At 47.5% G+C, this 21,908-nt stretch overlaps 1 protein-coding gene across 1 annotated transcript in view; it reads right to left on the bottom strand.

Moving 5' to 3' along the window:
• The window catches only part of ALDH4A1 (aldehyde dehydrogenase 4 family member A1), a 40,771-nt gene extending 21,770 nt beyond the window's left edge, over positions 1-19,001 (bottom strand). The window contains exons 1-5 of the mRNA XM_043995267.1: positions 18,846-19,001; positions 11,151-11,244; positions 4,369-4,461; positions 1,949-1,996; positions 1,435-1,590 (exon numbers count right to left, since the gene is read on the bottom strand). Coding sequence (XP_043851202.1) covers positions 1,435-1,590; positions 1,949-1,996; positions 4,369-4,461; positions 11,151-11,244; positions 18,846-18,904 — 450 coding nt within the window. The 5' untranslated portion in view covers positions 18,905-19,001. The remainder of the gene's footprint in view (positions 1-1,434; positions 1,591-1,948; positions 1,997-4,368; positions 4,462-11,150; positions 11,245-18,845) is intronic.
• Between the last annotated feature and the right edge of the window lie 2,907 nt (positions 19,002-21,908).

Here is a 21,908-nt window from a genome sequence, read left to right as displayed (position 1 = left end):
AGTTATGCCAGTTCTCTCCCAAAGTTCTTCTCTGACGGCTCTCAGCTAGGCATGGAGGGGATTCTGGGCTCTGGAAGGCGGGGCCAGTGGGAAGTCTTTGGGTAAGGACCCAGTGACAGACGAGGTCTACGTCCCCCTGAGGACTGCCCGGGCTAACTGTGGGAAGGCTCCTCACCAGAATGTCAGCCACGAGGCTAGGACACGTTTGGCCACAGTGACTCACAGAAAAGCATCTCCTGAGGCACAGAGGGCCTGGCATGTAGCATGGAAGAAAGTCTGGGGCAATGTGTTTCATTCTAGGCACAACATTTCAGGAAGGCACCTAGACGACAATCTCTATGATCGCTCCTGGCTCTGAGGCCCAGTCAACGGAAGGAACTGGGGGTGTTCGGCCTGGAGAAGAGAAGCTGGGGTTGGGAGGCTGGGCACTGTCCTGTCTGAAGGAGGACTGGTTCTGCCTGGCCCCAGAGGGCAGAATCAGGCAAACCTTCACTTGTTCTAAGGAAAAAAATCTCTAAAAGTTAGGGCTGCCCCAAAGCAGCCTGGGTAGCCTACTTCAGGGAGTGCCTAGGAAGTCTGGGTCATTTGTTGGGGGTCCTGAGGGAGGGGGATGCCCATTTCATGTACAGGTAGGGCCCAGGGTCCTCTGAGGCCCCTGCCAGCTCTGACACTAGAGCTTCCTTTTCAGGGGACTTTTTCTCAATGAGTAGCAAAGAATCAATCAACAAGTAGTAAGTAAGCACCTCCAACATGCCCCACATGGGGCTGGGAGTTGGGGATACGAGTGTTAATAGCTCCTTTGCCACCCAAAGGCTCAGGCGCCACAAGGGCAGGAGGAGTTGTGATGCCAGACAGGTGGGAGCATGAATATGAAGAAGAGAAGCCTCTATAATTGGTCACAATCATCTGCCCCATTGAGCTTGGCCCCAGAGGCTCAATGAGAAAACACCGCTTGGGCAGCTAGGTGGCGCAGTGGATAAAGCACTGGCCTTGGATTCAGGAAGACCCGAGTTCAAATCCAGCCCCAGACATTTGACACTTACTAGCTGTGTGACCCTGGGCAAGTCACTTAACCCCCATTGCCCTGAAAAAAAAAAAAAGAGAGAAAACACTGTTCATGCCCTTCTTTGTAGAGGTAGAGGCCCATGGGTGTGTTATACTGCATGTGCGGTCAGACCGGACTGGTTAAATTCATGGAACCTTTTTTCCCTTTCTTTTTAAATCTCTGCTACAAGAGATGGCTCATTAGACAGAGGAGAGAGGGAGATGTTCAGAAATGAAAGTGAGGTAAAAAACAAAAGATACTGATGGAAATTTTAAAAGATGAGGGAAAAGTATTTCCTCTCTTTCCTTAAGCCAGAGTTACCTATCCTTGTGGCCTAGGATCACATGTGACACCCACAGTGCTCCAAGGCCCAAATGCCCACTTCTCACCTGCCCAACCATGGTCTTGGCAAGGATCTCAGCCCTTCGGGGGCCACTCAGCAGGTCTGCAGCTTTCAAAAAGATCTGGGCCCGATCTGAGATGGGCCTCAGGTCCCACTCCTTCCGGGCAGCCAAGGCAGCTTCGATAGCTTTGTTGAGGAGGGCCTGGAAAGGGCAAAGGAGACCAAGTGATACTCCCTCCTGGGTCTGGGGGCAAGAGTCCTGCTGCCCTTCCCAGGAACCAAAAGCCCTTTGGGGATATAGTTGGGGTGGTGAGGAGGGCTCCCATCTCAGGTAAGGAATCATCCCTTTCTCTCCTCCCCCACCCCACATACCCCCAGGGCTGCCTTTGCCTCCAGGGATCCCATAGGATAAGGAAGTAGAAAGGGTGGTCCTTACCCCAGCTCCCCCACATGCACACCACCCCCCCCAGAGTAAACACCAAAAATTTTCAGGGATGGGGGGAAGGGAGTAAGAGGGAAAGAACGGAGGAAAACGGAAAGACCCATGGGGAGGTACCCACCTTGTCAGCATAGCAGTATTTGGCCACCTTGTGCCCGTGGTTAAATGGCTGCAGAGAAAGAAAAAACACCAAGTCACCAAGAACCTACTAGGTCGCTGTTGTGAGGAGGATTTCACTTATTCAATCCCGCCACCTTCCTTACCACCACAACCACTGACGTTCCCATTCTTCCCGATGGCTTTCCTAACTTCAATGGGGGGCAATGGCTGACAATGGAAGGGAAAAACCCAGACAGACGTCCCCCGGACAAGGAGGAATTGGGATCAGTAACAGCCGCAGAATGTGGTGCTCATTTCACCCCAAAGTCACCCTTCTCCTACCCCCAGCTTTCATGGACAGGGAGGGATTGGCTGTGGGCTTGCTCAAGAAGATCAAGACTGCAAGGCTTTCCTTCCTTCACCCTCCCTCTCCTCATCCTCCCCTCATCACTTGCTACCCTTCTGGGCCTCCCTTTTCCTCTGACCTCCCTCAGACTCAGTCCTCCTTCCTCCTCTGGTCCATGTGGAACAGGATAGGTACAAAATTCAAAATTCTTCCCAATCCTCCTCCCACGTCTCCCATTCACAAGGACCTCCCTAGGATCTCACTCACTTTCTCTGAGGGTCACTCCCACCTAAACCCAAATGTGCAGACAATCTAGCCAAAACCAAGAGATTTTGGAGAAAAAGAAAGGGTTTCTAGCACCAGGAGGGAAGGCTGACAACAGCGCCAGGATCCTAGGGTTGGTCTGTGGCAACCACTTGGCTCTGAATGGTCACTTTCTGCTGACATTTCAACAAGGTCCAAATAACGTCAAGTGCCCACTTCTGTGTAAGGCACTATTGCTGGGTAAGGATGCAGTGTGAAGTGACACAGTCCCTGCCCTCTGAGAGCTTACGGTCTAAAACATCTCTTGCAAAAAGATTGTCTTTTCTATGTTGAGGTACCTCATCTAGTCCACTCCCACCCCCCACCCCCTTCATTTTTCAGGTGAGGAAACTGAGAGCTAGGTGTGGATGACTTCCCCAAGGTCACAGGGCAGGAAACAGAAGATCTGGGATTCAAGCCCAGGCTAATTCAATGAAGACATATATTAAGCACCTACTATGTGCACAGCCCAGACGCAGTGTGGCACAATGGGCAGAGAGAGCTGTCCTGGGAGTCAGGAAAACCAAGGTTCAAGTCTCCTCTGAGCCCTCCTGGCTTTGTGACCCTGGGTTGGTCACGAGGCCTCTCTGCCCCAGGCAATCAAGCCTCTAAGACTAGGTGCAGAGCCCCTGGCTGCGCTATGCTGGGAGAGGAACAGTCCTCTAAGGGGGAGGCCAGACCCCCAAAATGTGTGGCTGAAGCCAGCATGCTCACACCAGAGCAAGCTGGCAGAACTCTGAAGCCCCCACAATGCTCAGAAAGCAGTCACTCAATTAAAAGTACACTGATCTGCATCACAGTGTAAGGTTCACAAAGGGCCTTCCTCATGACAACCCTGGGACACAGTGCAAGTGAAACTGCCCCGGCTTTACGGAGGAAAACATTGAGGCTCCCAGAGATGAAGCAGCTTAGCCAAGATTAGCACCGGTAACAAGTGCATGAGCCTGGGTTCACAACCCTGGACACCCACTAGGAGGAAGGACCAGGAAGATGCCAGTGGGCTCCCTACGCTCTGCACAGAGAGTGCAGGCAGACAGCTAGGCGCCTGGCTGGGGAGGCTGATGCCAGTCCCCAAATCTGTCCAGTTCTCTCCCACGGAGCCACCATTCCTCAGCCTGTGCCCTGCAGCACCCAGCAGGTCCTCCCCTCTCTCTCCGGGCCTGTCCAGCTGGCTTCCCACAGCAGAACAGAGGGTCGATCCCAACAAGTGACTCGCTTATTAGAAAGTAAGCTCCCCCTAACTCCCCCTTGGCATTTGTCTTCAGAGCACTTGGCACACAGTCAACCCTTGAAGGCTTTTCCCTTTCACCCGTTCATTGCTGATGGGTAGGCTGGTAGCGGCACATCCTTTCCAAGGATTCCCTGGAAGGCCCCGCAGCCAGGGCCACCCTCCCCCATGCAGCCCATCGCTTCCCTTCCACGTTCCTACTGCTGAGGAGCCTTTCAGTAGAACCCACGATCGAAGAGGGTCCTGGAGTCTGGCTGAACTAGAACTCAAAGGGAGGGCTTTCTGCCAGCCCACACTGACTCCCTTCAGGATGAAGGCTCACTTTCTAGGGAGATTCAAGGCCTAGAAAGTGAAGATTAGGGCCAAGGAGCATTGCATTACATCACATTAATTAAGACCAGCAGCCTCTATGCCACCAAGTCACCACGCCCAGGCAGAGGCCAGGATAATGTCTCTCCAGAGACACAGAGAGACCCGACTCAGGAGTCCTCCAGGCCAAGACTCCGGAGGCGAGAGGTTAGCTCCAGCTGCCACACCAGGCCCAGCCCTGCCCATGAGGACTCACCGACACCTGGTACTGCACATTCGAGGTCCACACCTCTTCATCACCAATGACACATGGAATGGCTTCTGTCTTATCCTCCAGGTTCTTCAAGGCCTGGGGAGAGAAGCATGAGTGTTAACAAATGACACTTGTCCCTTCCGAGGTGGGGTATCAGGCCTCCCGACCCCCTCCCAACAAATAAAGAAAGCTCCCAATGGCAGAATGTGACAGTAGCACCAAAAAAGCAGCTCTGGCCAGGGGCAAACGAAGCTTCCTGAGAGACAGCCAGGACTGCGCCCCACAATGATAAACAGAGTATTGGTGGGGGAAGGGCCCTTGGAATGCAGGATGTCACAGCTAAATGGGCCCTTAGAATACAGGTCAGAGCTGTCAGAAACCTTAGACATCATCTATTTCAATCCTTTTCATTTTACAAATGAGGAAATTCAACCCAAGAGAAAGGAATTGATGAGCCCAAGGTCACATAGAAAGCTGGTGGCTGGGCCAGGACCAGAACTTCAGGCCCGTAAGCTCTCCATCCAATGTGCCTAAGCAGGCCAGGGCTAAAGGACGAGAAGGGCCGATCCTGACTTTATGGAGAATCAGAAAAATTTAGGCTAGATCAAATAGAGTGAAGCAGCCTCCAAGAACACTGAGTGGCCTAACTGTGAAGAACTGAGGGCAGGACAGAGAAAGGTCTCACAGACTGAACTGGCCCGGTGGAGTGCGCTCAGCATCACTGAAGAGAACACCTCAAAGATCCATTCGGGTACAAGAAAGACCTTCTCACCCAAAAAGTGATTTACTGCAAGAGGGAAACTACAGATCCTGAGAGCTGAGGGTAGGCTGGCAAGCTCCCAGCTTGGCCAGGATTGGACCTATCCTACACAGATGGTGAGGGATGTGGGTGATCTTCTGGGAGCCTACCCCCAACCATGGGATTACCAGAAAGGAAAGATGGGGCTGACTTTTGTAAGGGCTAATGATAACACCCAGCATTTATGTAGCATACTCAAAGCTTATAATGCATTCGTTTCAGAGTCACCCCCAACTTACATATGGAATAGGCTCCAAAAGTTTGGAAATCAATCAACAAGCCTTTATCTAAAGCCTCCTCTGCGCCAGGCCCTGCTGTGCCAGATCTCAGGGACACAAAGACACTTGCCCACCAGGTGCTTTCACTGTGAGACGCTGTTTGGTAAGTGGGTCAGGTTTCCCCATATTAATAACGGCAGCTTGGGCCTTCAGGTTCTTAGGCCAGTCCACAATCAATCAACAAGGTTCTATTTTATCTCCACTCTGTGCCAATCACAGTGCTAAGGCGCCAAAGACACACAACTTGTATGAAGTCAATAGCCTCAAAACATGACCCCACAGAAGAGAAGAGAAAATGCATCTCCTTCCCCTCTCTGAAGAGAAGGCGGCCAATGAATGCTGAGCTCTGGGTTATAAGAACATGGGTCATTTTGGTTAAAGAGGGAAGAGAAGGGCCAATTTCTAAGTGGAAGGTCCAGAACCACAGCAACTGGCAGGGGTTCAAAAATATCACAGAATTTAGAGCTGTAAGGGAATTAGAAATCATTTAAAGTCTTCCTCATTTTACAGAAGAGAAAATAGAGGCCCTAAGGGGGAAGTGATTTACCCAAGGTCACACAAGTTATGAATAGCAAAGCCAGGCTATGAACCCAGGTCCTGACGCTAGATCCAGCCTTCTCTCCATCACCATCCCATATGATAAAGAGCATTTTTTTTAAAAGAGGGGGAAAAAGTCAGCACAAAAATTTGATCCACCGAAGATGCCCCAAAACATGTGCAAAGTTGATACCTGTGGATCTCCTAACTCCACAGAGGAGTACGGGAGGGGCATCTTCTCACCCCTTTTCATTCAAATCCTGTGTGAATTTATAATTTTGTTACATTCACTTTGGGTTTTTTTGGTGTGTGACTGGCTGTTCTTTCCATTTACATTGTTGTAGTCGCTGTGTATACTGTTTTCTTGGCTCTGCTTACTTCACTCTGCATCAGTTCATATCAATGCTCCCAGGCTTCTCTGTATTTCATGTCTATAGCACAGTAATATCTATTATGTTCCTATTGCCACAATCTGTTTAGCCATTCCCCAACAGATGGGCATCTCCTTTGTTTCAAATTTTTAGCTATCGCAAAAAGTGCTGATACAAATATTTTGGAATATACGAGGACTTTCTTCTTATCAATAGCTTTCTTAGGGTATAAGCCCAATAACAGAGGTCTCTGGTTCAAAGTGGCATTTTAGTCACTTTATTTGCATAATTTCAAATTGCTTTCCAAAAGAGTTGTACCATTTCACAGCTTCACCAACAATGTATTAGTCATATATGCCAACTGCAGTGTGAGGTGAAGCCTTAAAGTTGTTTTGATTTGAATTTATCTTATTATCAGAAATTTGAAGCATTCTTTCAAGTGGTTGTAAATACTTTGTAGTTGTTCTTTTGAGAACTGTTTGTACACATCCATTGGCCACTTATCTATTAAGAAATGGTTATGGGGCAGCTAGGTGGCACAGTGGACAGAGCACTGGCCCTGGAGTCAGGAGGACCTGAGTTCAAACCTGGCCTCAGACACTTGACACTTACTAGCTGTGTGACCCTGGGCAAGTCACTTAACCCCAATTGCCTCACAAAAAACAACAAAAAAGAAATATTTATTATATATATTTATTAATTGTTTATGTATCCTAAATACCAAACTCTTATCAGAGAAATTTGATGCGAAAAAAAATTTTTCCCATTCAACTGCTTCCCTTCTTATCCCAGATGCATTAATGTTGCCTGTGCAGAAGTGTTTCAGTTTCATGTAATAAGTTATCTATTTTATCTTTTGTAATTGTCTCTATCCTTCATTTGGTTAAGATCAAATCTCTTGGGGGCAGCTAGATGGCACAGTGGATAAAGCATCAGCCCAGGATTCAAGAAGACCTGAGTTCAAATCCAGCCTCAGACACTTGACATTAGCTGTGTGACTCTGGGCAAGTCACTTAACCCTCATTGCCCAACAACAACAACAACAACAAAACAAACAAACAAGAAAGCATAAATTAATTTTGGAATGTTGTAAGATGAGGCGTGATGGTTTTGAGGACATCATAACCGTCCTTCCTTAAGGAAGGCTGTAAACTTAGAGAACACACTCAGGGAGAAATACTGACGATTCTTTTGAAGATTGGTACTGCTGCATCCCCTAAGTAATAGTTTGTCTATGGCCAGCTTATTTTTCTTGATAATACCCCCCACAGTAATATTTTGCCCTGACTCAATATGTAATTTGGCCAGCTCCAGGGAGGACACCTGAACTCACAGTCTAAAACCCTTCCTCCCAGAATGGCACTTTGGAACACCCCTCCTTCTTGGAGCACCCCCTTTCTGCTGAATGGACCTGTGTCTCCGTGCTGCCCTTACATGAGTTATACCCCTGGTCTGCATGCCTGAGTTGTATGCTGGTTTCCCTTTTCCCTTTCCCCCTCTTCCACACTGCTTAGAATAAAGCTTTGCAGTAAACTGAAACCCCTTGTTTTACATGTTATTCTCAGCACCTCAGCTCATTAAGGGGTTATTTTCACAGACATCTCTGGCTGGTCTAGGAACCCAGACAAGGACTTAACCTAGTAACAGCTGCATCTACACTGAGGGAGGAGGGCACTGTAAGCCCAGTTGTATAAAGTAAAAGTCAATAAGAGAATCCTACATTCTTCATAAGGAACTCCCTTATGCCAGAGGACTGTCTCAAAACATGGAAGTATTATCTTTTTTCTTAGATTGGCACAGCCAAGCCATGAGCACTGAATATTCCCTTTTTTGTTTGTTTGCTTTTTTGTGGGTCTTTTGTTTGTTTGGTTTTTGGGGTTTTTTTGCATGGGACAATGAGGGTTAAGTGACTTGCCCAGGGTCACACAGCTAGTAAGTGTCAAGTGTCTGAGGCCGGATTTGAACTCAGGTCCTCCTGAATCCAGGGCCGGTGCTTTATCCACTGCACCACCTAGCTGCCCCTCTGTGCCTATTTTTAATAGGATTTTTAGCACAAAAGAAAACTGCACCTTTTCTGCTTTTCCTGCATCTACTGAAATGATTGTGTAGTTTTAGATATTTTGGGTTTTATGATTTACATAATTAATCATGTTAATTGTTTTCCTAACGAGCCATCTTTGGACCCCTAGTATAAATCCTATTTGGTCATAATAATTTCTTGTATAAATTGTAGTCTGTTTGACAGGATTTTCTTTAAAAATTTTGAGTCAATATTCATTAAATGATATTGCCCTATAGTTTTCCTTCGGTGCCTTATCTTTCCTTTGTTTGGGTTATTAAGACAAGATATTTGCCTCATAAAAGGACTCTGGGAGGGTGCTTTCTTTCTCAATTTTTGAGAACAATTTGTAAAGTATTGGTAACTAATTGCTCTTCCAAAGTTGGATAGAACTCTCCTGGTCCAGGAGGTTGTGTGTTTTTTTCCCTTTTGGTAGTTCCTTTACAGTTAGATCTAGTTCCTTTCCTGAGACTAGGTTACCCAAGATCTCTATCTGGTCTTCCAGTAGTCTGGGTATTTTACATTTTTAAAGATAATCCTCTATTTTTTTGAGTTTCTTAGTTTTGTTAGTATATAATTGTACATGATATGTTAGTATATAATTGTACATGATATGTTCAGATCATTATTTTTATTTCTTCTGGCTTTGTTGTGATTTCATCTTGCTCATTTGGTGTTTTTATTGATTTGATTGTCCTCTTCTTTTTAATCATCTTAGCTATAGGTTTACCCACTGTATTAGTCTCTTCAAATAACTAATTTTTAGTTTTATCATTTCTGTGGAGGGTTTTGTTTCTAATTTATCTATTTCTCCTCTATTTTTACTCTCTCTCTCTTTTGTGTTTATTTTAGGTTTACTTGATAGCTTTCTAATTTTTAAAAATGCATATTCAGTTAATTCATCCTCTCTTTTTCTATTTTGTTCATGTATGTTTGTAAAGATATTATTTTTCTCTTGAGGATGTTAAGGGCTAAAATTCTAGCTAGTCTGTCTAAAATATCTAATGAGTGGTCGCCAATAAATTATAAGCTTTAGCAAGAGTTAGACTTTTAAGCATTTATTAAGGAGAATAAGAATTTGGTAAAGAGAGAAAGGCCTAGATTCCTATCTATTAAAGGGAGAGCACATTTCTAGCTCCGCTCTCCACCAGAGTCCAAAGGAAAGAGCGTGAGCCCGAGCGCCAGTCTCTTCCTTCCTCTTCCCACTAGCCCGCGTCACTTCCTGACGCCAAAGAAAAGACTCCTGGTCTTGCCCTCAAAGACCTTCACTTCATAGGCGGAACTCTTCTACAGTAAGTCTCCAGCAGGTGGCGTCATTCTAATCATTACAAGGACTTTTTTAGTTGCATTCCAGAAATTTTGGGATGCAAAAAGTTATTTCATACTTATTTTCTTTCATATAATTATTGTTTCTATGATTTGCTCCTTGACTCACTTTAGGATTTCATTGTTAAATCTCCATTTGGATCTGTGTTTTTTGTTTGTGGTCCCTGAAGCAATAACTATTTTTATGCATTACAATCTTTAAAGGATGTGGTAACTATTTTGTAAACTTTTTACATTTGTTTGCAATATCTCTGTACCCTAATATATGATCAATTTTGGTAAAAGTTTCATGTGGCAGTGAGAAACATGTGTAGTTCTTTGCTGTCCTATTTAGGAGATGCTATAAGTCTTTTACCCCTAGTTTCTCCAGCAATTTGATTAGTATTGTATTTTCTCTTTTGTTTATCTTTCTGTTAGACTTATCCAAGACAGAGAGAGGCATTTAAATCAATATATCTTCCTGGGGCTCAGTTAATGTTTCCTTTACAAATCTGGATGCTCGGGCAGATAGGTGGCACAGTAGATAGAGCACCAGCCCTGGAGTCAGGAGGACCTGAGTTCAAATCTGGCCTCAGACACTTGACACTTACTAGCTGTGTGACCTTGGGCAAGTCACTTAACCCCAATTGCCTCACCCCCCCCCAAAAAAAACTGGATGCTCAGGCATTTGAAGTATACATATTTATTACTGATATTGGTTTGTTGTCTATGGTTCCTTTCAGTACCCTTGTTTATCCCTTTTTATTTTTACTGTCATACACTGTGATTGCAGCCCCTGCTTTTTTACATCCATTTGATAAAGTACATTTTTTTTCCATCTCATGTTTTATTTTGTTTTAAAAATGTTTCTTTTAAGCAACAGATAAATTGTAGTGTTTTGTTTTCTTATACAATCTGTCACTTTTTTCATTTTATAGGATTGTTTAACCCATTCAAATTTAAAGTTATGAGAATTAGGTTTATATTTTCCTCTGTTTATTGATTCTGTAAGGAAAATGCTTTGCCAGTCAATGACTTTGCAAAGCAGTAGGTGGTAAAGGAAAGAGTATTTGGTTTGAAGTCAGAAGATTTGGATCCAAATTCCATCTCTACTGCATACTACCTGTGTGACCTTGGACAAGCCACTTAACCACTCTAAGCTTAAATTTTCTTTATGTGTAAAAGAGGGTTTGGATGAGAAGATCCTAATTTCCTTCCAGCTCTTTTGCAAACAGGGAAACAGACTGAGGGAGGAAGTGCCTTGAGCTGGGTCACTCAGCTAGTCAATGTCAGTACAGGTCCTACTGGCTCCAGAACCTGAGTTCTTTTCACTCCCCCATGCTGCCTGTTTGTAATGCAGGGGTAGTGGTGATTTAGGGAGGACCGGTACGACTCTTTTCCCTACTCTAGTTTTATATCTGGCCCCTACCACATACCTGCTGCAAGGCTGTCCGCTCAGGGCTGCCTGGGGTGAATGCCAAGATAGGTTCATTGTCCACTTTCATGGAGGCAGCACGCTGCCATCGAAACCTAAGACAAAAGGACAGAAGACAGATCAACAATACTGCTTTGGGTCAGCCCAAGATCCTGTCACACAGGGACACTGAGGGCCCGTTTAAGGAAGCTAAGGTCATCCATCTTAACAATGTCTTCAGGGCCTTATCACCCTGCAGTGATTGGTTTGGAGCCATCGTCCAGGCACTTATCCAAACCCTTTGTTAAATGACTGATAACGCTGCAGTAAAGCTGAAGGAGACCCAAGTTTGGATCCTCAGTCAGCTAAGAGCTTGATGTCCAACATCATCCAGATCACTTCACCCCCGTGGGCCTCAATCTCCTCTTCTATAAAGTACAAGAGCATTTCTAAGGATTGCCTCAGCTCTGACACTCTCTGTGCTAAGGTCCCTTCCAGCTTTGATATCTGATTTTCTCTGTCCCTTTCCATCTCTGATATTCTCTGTTCTAAAGTCCCTCTCTGCTCCTGTCTCAGCTAACAGCAAGGTATGCTCTAGGTATAAGGCAGAGGAGCGGCTCAGGACTCATCACAGGCTGCAGACAAAGAGAACCCACCTTCTCTCCTGCAAGCCTCTGCCCCTGATGGGGGCGGGGTACAGTATGGCCTTTGCTACAGATACTTAGAGTGGAGAGCACAGGCCTGGGGGTACAGTATTAAATTGGGGGGGGAGGGGGGACTTGAGGCTTTGTTTGTAATCAGGAATGCCTGACCCTGTGGCTTTATAATCATAAAACACCAGTGAATTCTAGAGGAATAGAACAGAAGAAAGAACACCAGAGTGCCAAGGGACCTTAGAACATACAATGTCAGAACTCTGAGAAGACAAACCTAAGGAGATCAAGGGAAGACTAGTGGCACAGAAGAGCCAACTGTCTGCCCACCTATTAGCTACGGGAATGTTGAGGGGGTCTAAGGTAAAAAGCAGGATGCAGGTGAGGCATGCAAGGAGAAGGGGGAGGGGAGGATGGAGTTAAGTCCTGGAAGGCTCAGCAGAGAAGTAGGCTTTGCATCAGGCATTGGTAATGCCTATGGGTTTATGAGCAAGAAGGAACCTGTTATGGGGGCCCTGGGAATGGCCCCCCTGACTTGAGGACTACCAGAATCGGACAAAGGGGCCTGTGAGTCCCAGACCCTTGCAGACAATCTCTGTCCTAGTTACTGCAGCTACAGAGTGAAGAGATTCAAACCACAGGAGCCCCAATGCCTCACCCTGCCCCACAGCCAGTGGTGCCAGGCAATCAACACGAGAGGGACTAGAACTGGTTTCCCAAGAAATTAGGAAAGAGTTGGGGAGCCAGTTCTTCCCTCTGTAGCCAAGCTTCTTGCCCTCCACAGAAAACCTCTGCGCAGAGGAAAGGCCTGTAAAACCCAGCCCTTAGAAGAGAGACCATGAGAACGAAAAGGCCCATCAAGTCCAACTTCTTTGTTCTGAAGATGAGGCCTATGAAGCTGAGAGAGCCCCCAAACACACGGGGAGCTGGTGGCAGAGCCCGGCCTCAGGGATCCTTCTACTACGTCATGAGGCTTAGGACACAGGACATGGAAAGGCAAAGAGGTCTTAGCACACACAAAGGCCAGTCTCCTCACCTGACTGATGAGGAAAACTGAGGCCCAGAGCAGAGAAGCAGTTTGCTTATGAACACATACCCATAACAATGATAATTGTAACGGCCCATGTTTTTATAGTATGTTATGGTTTGCAAAGCGCTTTACAAGCATTTACCCCATGTGGGCCTCCCAAAAACCCTGGCAGGGAGAAGTTATAACTAGCCCCATTTTACAGGTGAGGAAGCTGAGACTGGGAGAGAGAAAGTGACTGGCCCATGGTCCCATAAATGAAGAGATTTACAAGGAGTACCGGACAAGGCCTAAGCCAAGTTTGGGCGGCAGTGGGTGCCTGACTAGCCATCTCCTAAGGGCCAGGAGAGGTAGTTTAATGATTAACTCAAAAGGCCCAGCTCAGCACTGTAGCGGATGAGATGAGAGGGTCTTATCCTAGGAAACAGACCAGCAGGAGAGTTCAAAGAACAAGGGAAATGGTTGGGGGGGAGGGGGAAGCCTGATTCCAGGGGCCTGTGGGAAGAAAGGGTGGCCCTGCCAGGCCCCCTGCAATGATCTTAGCACAGAGCTGGAGGACCCAGAGACCCCGGGGAGGCTATGCACGCTTCCTGGAGGAGATGATTCCTACTCAGGGGGCACACTGAGAGAAGAGCATCCAATCCCCATGCGGGCTCCCTGACAATGATGGCTGCTCAGCCTCCCCCTTGGGTAGAGATGCGAGAGTCTGAGACAGCCCGTGATCCCAAAGCACTCATCTGAGCCATATCGACCAGGAGCCTGAGGCCTAAAAGCCCCTAGGCAGCCCCACCATGGAGGCAGCGTGGCATCAAATGTGGACTCAGGAGATCTGGGTTGGAATGCAAGCGCAGCTGCTTCTGGGCTGCGCATCCTACAGAAGCACCTCCCTTCTCCAAGCCCGTTTCCTCCTCCATAGACAGAGAGTGTGCTGGTTTGGGAGTCCAAGGAGCTGGGTGTGAATGCAGACTGTGCCACTTTGTTTGTGGGTGACCAAGGGTGTCTCTAGCCTGAGGGGGTTGGCCCAAATTCTCTCATTACAATTCTTTGTGTTGTCCCAGGGCCTGCATTCTTGCAAACCACACAAGGCTACAGAAATCAGGGCCAATCTCATGAATTAATTCCATCTTTCTTCCCGGACCTCCTTAGCTCCTGAATAACAGAGTGCATATAAAACTGTGTGTCTGCTAGGGGAACACTGGAGGACAGACACTGACACACATTTCTCCTGGGGAATCGAGCTTTTTGAAATCCCTGTCTTCCATAGTGCCCCAGATGAAGGACCTTTGCCTGACAAAGATGCAGAGAAGAAAAAGCCCCCCATAAGGAGAGGAGGGAGGGGAAGCTGGGCCTTGGGGTGCCCACCCCAATAATGGGACAGAGGCTCTAGAATCAGAAGGGACCTCTGAGATTATCCCCATCAGCTGCCTCAACTTACAATGCAGAAAACTGGGACTTGCTCACAGTCATGCAGGAGCAAAAGCTGGTATCTAACCCCATCCAAAGGTCAGACTGGATGCTCTGGCTGCTAAGCCACACACACACACACACACAGTGCCTTCTTACTTTCCCCACTGGCCAGAGAGCTTCAGGCAAGAAAGATGCCAATGGTTGCTGCCAACCTCAGGAAGGATAACCTGGTAGTGCCCACCAGAGACTAAGGCACATGGCATATGAAGGGCATCAGGGCTGGGAGACCAGAGTTAATCTCCCATTCTTTCTTCTAAGCTTCCTTCTAGCTCCAACCTATTTGGTGAGGATTACTGGCCAAGACTAGCTTGCACCAGATGCAGTGGAAGGTACCTTTTAGTTCTGAGACAACCCTGACATTTCCCTCTCTAAGCCTTTTGTGTTCTAATCTCCCTCCCAGCTCGGATGTCCTGAGATCTAAGGTCCCTTCCAGCCCTGGCACTCCAATTCAAGAACAATTCCCGCCCCTTCCCCAGAAGGCAAGCCCTTCTAGGCGGAAGCAGTGAATGTGACTGACTCAGGTGGGGAACCGAAAAGAGAAACCAACACAGGAGCATCTCCTCTTCTCCATGTTCCAAGCTAAGGTGAGCAGGGTAGAGGCAAGAATGGGCTGGAGCAGCAGCTGAGCCCGGGGAGGACTCTTAGAGCCATGCCGGAACAAGAATGCCCCCTACAACGGAGCCCTCAAGTGGTCAACCGGCCTCTGCCAGGAGATGCCCGGGAAGAAAGCTCCAACACCTCCCAGGCAGCCCATTACACTGGGGGGATGGGGGGGACCGAGGTGGGGGGGGGGCTCTGCTGGCAGCGATTCTACCTGGCCCCAGTCAATCCTACCCAATTCTCTCCTGCCTCAGAGGCTTCCCAGCTGTTATCTAGAGCCCCAGATAAAGTAAAGCTGCCCTTATCAGGGAGATAACAGAAAAAAGATAGGACTGTCAGGGGAGGGAAGGAAGGGGAAAGTGCAGAGTGGATAAATCACCAACCCCAGGCTTAGCTGAAAGGCCTTAAGCCCAGGTTAACAAGCTCAGACAGGGTTAGGGCCCCCTTAACTTTCACAGGCATCATCTTTCAACACAATTCAACAAAACTGAGTAATGGACAAGGCACTGAGCTGGAGTCAGATCTACACAACCACCTGAGGGTGTAGACACCACCACCCCACTGAGATGAGGAAACTGAGGCTCCAGAGGTCAAGTGACATCCTCCTGGGGCATCCTAACTCCTAGTTCAGGGCCTTCCCTATTATACACCAAGCTCTTCTTAACAGGGAAGGAGAGTATGGAGAGGATGGTGTCCAGACTCCTGGGCTAGATGACCCACAGGAGAGCACAGAGTGCTGGCCTTGGATCAGGAAGACCTAGATTTGACTCCCTCCTCAGAGCCCCTTGTTAATGGGGATCATTACAATTCCTGCTCTCCACCAGGAAGGGAAATTTACCAGCACCTCTAACCCTGGCTTCTGAATGACCAAGAAAGAGTGCATGTCCTCCTGGGAGATAAAGGATGGATGTTTAAGTCACAATGTCAGAACCAAAAGGCCCCTCAGAACATAGAACATAGTGGGTATTCTTGACTCCAAGTCCAGATGTCACTCTAGGCAAGTGACTTCACCCCATCTGCCTCAGTTTCCTCTACTGTGAAATGGGGATAATAGCACCTACCTATGTTGTGAGGTTCAGACAAGATAACTGTAAAGTGCTTAGCACAGTGCCCTGCACATAGTAGGTACTATGTCAGCTATAATAATAATTATTATTATGGAATGTCAGAACTTGGAGGGCCCTTAGAACAAAGGTCACTACAGCTGGGGTGGGGTGGGGGGTGAGAATAGACAGAAACAAGCCAGGCCAACAAAGTTGTTTATTTGTTCATTTGAAACCATTCTCAGTTGAGGCCCCAGCTAGATGGGTCTGATTTGGCCCTCAGTTCATAGTTTGGATAGAATTCATAGAACAGAATGTCTGAGTCGGGACAGGCCTTAAAAAACACAACTCAACTGTCGAAGAGGGCTCTAGTCAAATGAAGACATTGGCAGAGGTCAAGTAACTTTCTTTAAATGAGGGGGTATCCCAGCCAGAACTCAGACCTGACCCAGGCCCATGTTTGTTCTACTACTCCAGAATGCTTAGAACAGAGAATCCTAGAGCTGCAAAGTCCTTACGGTCAGTCTCTCTTGGCCTCAGCTTTCTCATGGGTAAAATGGAAATAACTGCACCTACCTCTGGGGTTACTGTGAGGATCAGATGAGATTACACATGTATAGGTTCTGTATATCATGAGCTAAGAGAGCTTTGCAAACTTCAAAGAGCTATATAAATGGGGTTCTATTATTATTATGACCCATGCTCTTGGGGTAGTGGACCGAGAGCAGAGCCTGCTCCAAAGCCCAGCTCTGCTCCCTACTTCCAATGTAACACTAGACAATTCACTTAATCTCACTGCACCTGAAAATTCGTAAAATGAAGCAGCTGTTATCCCTTCCACCTCTAAATCCTATGAACCTTCATTTTACAGATTCATAAAACTGAGGCCCACGGAGGGAGTGTCTGCCTAGAATCAGCTGCTCTGATTCACAAACTGGGCAGAGACACTGATTAACTCTGAGGGCACAGATCAGTACTGTGGCATTCTGGCCAGATTAACTGATAGGGCATATCCCAGCATTCTAGGGAACTGACCTGAAAGAGAAGAGTCCAAAGGGGAGGGGAAGGAAGATCAGAGAGATGGCTAAGTAGAGGGTAGGGCACAAGGGGATGGCTCTAATATTTGAGGGAATATGGGGCAGCTAGGTGGCACAGTGGATAGATAAAGCACTGGCCCTGGATTCAGGAAGACCTGAGTTCAAATCCGACCTCAGACACTTGACACTTACTAACTGTGTGACCCTGGGAAAGTCACTTAACCCTCATTGCCCCACCAAAAAAACAAAACAACAATAATATTTGAAGGAATAGAAACAAGTGGTAAGTGAGGGGAGGTCCCTCAGCTGGTGAAATCCTAGCCACCTCAGGGAGGTGCCAATGAAGGCTACTTGGACCAGACTGAATCATAATCCCATAGAATTTAGAGCCATAGGGAGAGGAGAAGAGTTATTAGTAAAATTTTGGAAGGGGAGACCTTCTGGAATAAACCAGAGAATTCTAATCCTAAATTGAGTCAGGGCGACTAAATCCCAATTGTTGTCCCCACCAAAAATGTCCAATCCCGATCCCAGAGGTCCCTCCCATCCCTTCTCCTGAGCCTCAGCTGCCTCCTCTTTAAAAGGGGGGAGGGGCTAGGTCCCTAGACTATATGATCAAAAGTCCCTTCCTGTTCTAAGATTCTAGGCTTCAGGAACCAGGGTGAAGGAGCAAGGGATTCCCAAGGTCTGAGATGTAACTCAGAGAAATAGAGGCCCCAAGAGCAGATGACTCACAAGATAATAAAGATTCAGAACAGATTCCTTGGGGGGAGTTTAATCTTGGGGCTTGGGCAAGTGTAGAGAGCTGGCCTCCATCTCCAGAGGGGAAAAATCTAGACCTAGAAGTTTCTAGAGGAAGTTTTCTTAAAAGAATCTCATGAAGGGAGAAGAGTGGGGGAAATGGAGAGGTTTGATAAGTGGGGGTGACCCTAAAGAATACAGTGGGTGGGGTGGCTAGGTGGCACAGTGGATAAAGCACCAGCCCTGGATTCAGGAGGACCTGAGTTCAAATCCGGCCTCAGACACTTGACACTTACTAGCTGTGTGACCCTGGGCAAGTCACTTAACCTCAATCGCCCCTAAAAAAAAAAAAGAATACAGTGGGTGGTGAGAAATCACTCCCTAGGAAAGAATGGACTGGGGGGGATTAAGGTGTCCCCGTGAAGGGGGAGGGTCCTGAGAATGACGGGGGGGGGGGGGGGGGGGGGGAACCTCTGTAGCTCAAGGATGCTTAACCATTTAGTGTGTCTTGGACAGTCTATAGACATCTATGGACTCCGAATCTTGTTTTTAAAAACACAACATAAAATACATAGGATTATGAAGGAACCCAACTATGCAGAAATAGATACATATAGATTTTAAAGCCAAGTTCAAAGTTCCCAAGGTTAGGAAGCCCTGCCCTAAAGGATCCATTGGGTGAAGAGAGAAATACAGTGAAGGGGGTGGGAGGAAGGTTCCTGGAGGAGACCACTCTTAGAGGGAAGGGTCTCAGGGATCCAACTTCGGGGAAGGCCCTGAGAGATTAAAGGATCCAGTGGATGGAAAGAGGAGACCACTCCTTAAAGGGAAGTGTATTGGGAGGGAGGGACCTGGAAGAGATCGAAAGGGGGAGGGGGTCCTGAGGCTCCAGTAATGGGGGGGGGGGGGGGGGAGAGAGAGATTCCAATGGGGGAGGGGGTCCTGAGGCTCCAGAAAGGGGGAGGGGGTCCTGAGATTCCAGTGAGGGAGGGGGATCCTAAGGTTCCAGTGCGGAAGGGGGCTCTTGAGACTCCAGTGGGGGCGGGAGCAGTGAGGCTCCAGGAGGTCTTTGGGGGGAAGGGAGGGGAGAAGGACCCTGAAGGCAGGGAAGGGAAATCACCCCCGGGCTGCCCCGGGCCGGACACTCACCCCGCCCGCCAGGGGCCGGAGAGCAGGGCGCGACGGAGCGGGGGCAGCAGGGGCAGCATCCCGAGCTGTCGGCGGCGGCTGCGCGGCGGAAGCTGCACTAGCAATGCCTGGAGCGAGACGCTTCTAAAGCCTCTGCGCCCCGAGCCCCGCGCGGCCCCTCCCGGCCCACACCACCGAGGAGAGAGGAGAGGGGAACCAGGCCATTCCGGGCATTTGTTCCAGTTCGCCAGCACCCGAGCCTCCCTCACTCTCTGGCCTAACGAGAAAGAAGAAGACGGGAAAGACTCGCATCGAACACCCCGTGGTTCCCGAGAACACGGCTCCCCTCAAAAGACGACCCCCCGCAAGTCCCACCCCACCCCCCAGACCCTTGGGTTGCAACCCCTCCCGCCCTCCTTATGGTTCAACCCGACTTTCGGGGGGGTGGGAACAGAAAACGGAGAAGGCGTGAATACTGTTGGCCAATCAGAACGACAGTTGAAGCCTTCGGACCAATCATAAGCTCCATTTATATACCGGCCTTCTCGGGTTGGAGGTAGGGGACAAATGGACGCCATTGGGCAGGCTGGGGATTCCCACGTGCAAGAGAGGAAGCAAGTCTGAAGCCAGGACTCTGGCCGGGTTGCCTAGGTGCGGGGCCAGGGTTAGGGACAGATGACGGACATTACTCATCCCTACCTGGCCTTTGGCATGGCCGAAGATCCTGCCTTTGGGGTGTGTCTAGGGAAGGCCCTGGGATTTGCGGGGACTTTGACCTTTCCCAAAAGGTCATCTTGACCATCCACCCCTGCCTCCGGGCAGGTTGCCAGGTCTTTTCCGACCCCTCCCCCCATTTTACTTGTTCAGTCATTTCAGTCGTGTCCGACTCTTCATGACTCCATTTGGGGTTTTCTTGGCAAAGATACTGGAGTGGTTTGTCATTTCCTTCTCCAGCTCATTTTACAGATGAGGAACCGTTCCCTTGGGTAGAACCTATAGTTCTTTAGACTCTGCCTGTAGGGTCTAGGCTACCCACACTTAAGAAGCCTAGATAGTCTGTGGCCATTCCCACTCTCAGTTTATTTGACTTCCCCTGGTAATTAAAATAAACATTAATTAAAAACCTCCCATATCCAAATCATGGGCATCTGTTTAAGGCATTTTTCCTTAAAAAGCTTCAAGAACTTTATCTATCCCTAGGGATAGATAAATCAAGGAAGTGACCCCATCAGTGTGCAGAAGGTTATTTTACCGCTGGATTGGGAAAAGGAGAGACTTAAGATAGGAAGCCCATTTGGAGGGTTATTAGAATACTCCAGGTAAGGGGTGATAAGCCTCTGAACTAGGATGGTGGCTGGTCAAGAGAAGAGGAAAGGCATAAAAGATGTCGTGGACAGAGAATTGATAATTGATGGTAGATTTTGTTCTTTTGTACATAACATTTCAGTTCCTACCACAATCTCCAATTTATCTTCTCTGTCTCTTGTTTGTACATAGTAAAAGCCCAATAAATGTTTGCTGATTGAGTCAGAAGGGACCTTAAAAGTCATCTAGTCCAACATCTTCATTTGTTTTTATTTTCAAAATACATTTTGTTGCTACATTTCATCTTTACATTGCAGCTGTTTCCCATCCCAACTTCAACATCACTCTCCCTTGTGACAGAGAAACAGTAAAGCAAAAACATTGACTACTGTAACTTCATCTGACAGCGTATATAATATTCCATCCAAGTGGTCACTACCCCGATGCCATGAGGGAGGATGTATGTTTGCTAACTCTTCTCCAGTACCATTTTCCATTACTCAAGAGTTTGACTTCCCTTCAGTGATTTTTATTTCATTTACATTGGTGTCATCATTTCATAGAATGTTCTCCTTACTTCACTTTGTGGCCAGTCTCCCACTCATCTTTCTTTCTTTCTTTCTTTCTTTCTTTCTTTCTTTCTTTCTTTCTTTCTTTCTTTCTTTCTTTCTTTCTTTCTTCTTTCCTTCCTTCCTTCTTTTCTTTTTTTTTTTGGGGGGGGTTAAGTGACTTGCCCAGGGTCACACAGCTAGCAAGTGTCTGGGGCCAGATTTGACAATCCATTTTACTAAGGAGGAAACTGAAGCCTAGAGAGAGATGGGATGAGTTCCATTCTAGAGAAGCCAAGTTTGTGATTTGGGCAGTACAATCAGGTAGAAATGTCCAGAGGGCAGTTGGAGATCTAGCAGGGGAGTTTGGGGGAAGAGATTAAAGGCTACACATATAGATTTAGTAATCCACTGTAAAGAGAAGATCAATAAGGGAATTTATGGAGAGAAGAGGGCTCCTCACAGAGCTTAGGAGAAGGACCCCCTTTCTCAAAAGGTGGGGAAAATGTGGGTGAGAATAGCAGAGCAAGCAGGCAGGCATGATTAGACTGGGATCTCCATCTTTGGAGGGATGACCCCCATGAATGAGATCACAGCTTCATCAAAGTGCCTGAATAGTGAAGAGTATTGAAGGGTCATGATGAGTTCAGGCAGCAAATAGACAGGAGTGGCAGAGGAAAGAGGGGAGAGATACAGGATTTGAAAGAGAAAATAGAGTCAAGAGAAGGTTTTAGGAGTTTGGGTTTGTTTGGGGTTTTTTATTTGCTTTTTTGTGGGGCAATGAGGGTTAAGTGACTTGCCCAGGGTCACACAGCTGGTAAGTGTCAAGTGTCTGAGGCCGGATTTGAACTCAGGTCCTCCTGAATCCAGGGCTGGTGCTCCATCCACTGTGCCACCTAGCTGCCCCCTAGGAGTTTGTTTTTAAGGCTAGAGGAGATGTGAGCATGTTTGGAGACAGTGAAGAAAGGAGGGGGAGTGGGGAAAGGAAGAGAGAGGAGAAAGGGAGGGAGAGAGAAAGAGAAAAGTTGAAGGTCAGAAGAGAAAGAAAAGAAGGAAGAAGAGAGGGGTGGGGGGAAAGAGAATGAATCATTAACAAGGAACTTCCTGAAAGAGATAGGAAGAGATGAGATACTAAGATACTAAGTACAATCAGCAGATTTAGCCATATGTATGGCTACCTCTTCCTGGAACCAAGGAAGAGAGGAGGTGGAAAATTTTGGATTGTGGGAGT

Source organism: Dromiciops gliroides, chromosome 3 (assembly GCF_019393635.1).
Source record: "Dromiciops gliroides isolate mDroGli1 chromosome 3, mDroGli1.pri, whole genome shotgun sequence".
Lineage (NCBI taxonomy): Eukaryota > Metazoa > Chordata > Mammalia > Microbiotheria > Microbiotheriidae > Dromiciops > Dromiciops gliroides.
This window is presented reverse-complemented; position numbering and strand designations above follow the sequence as displayed.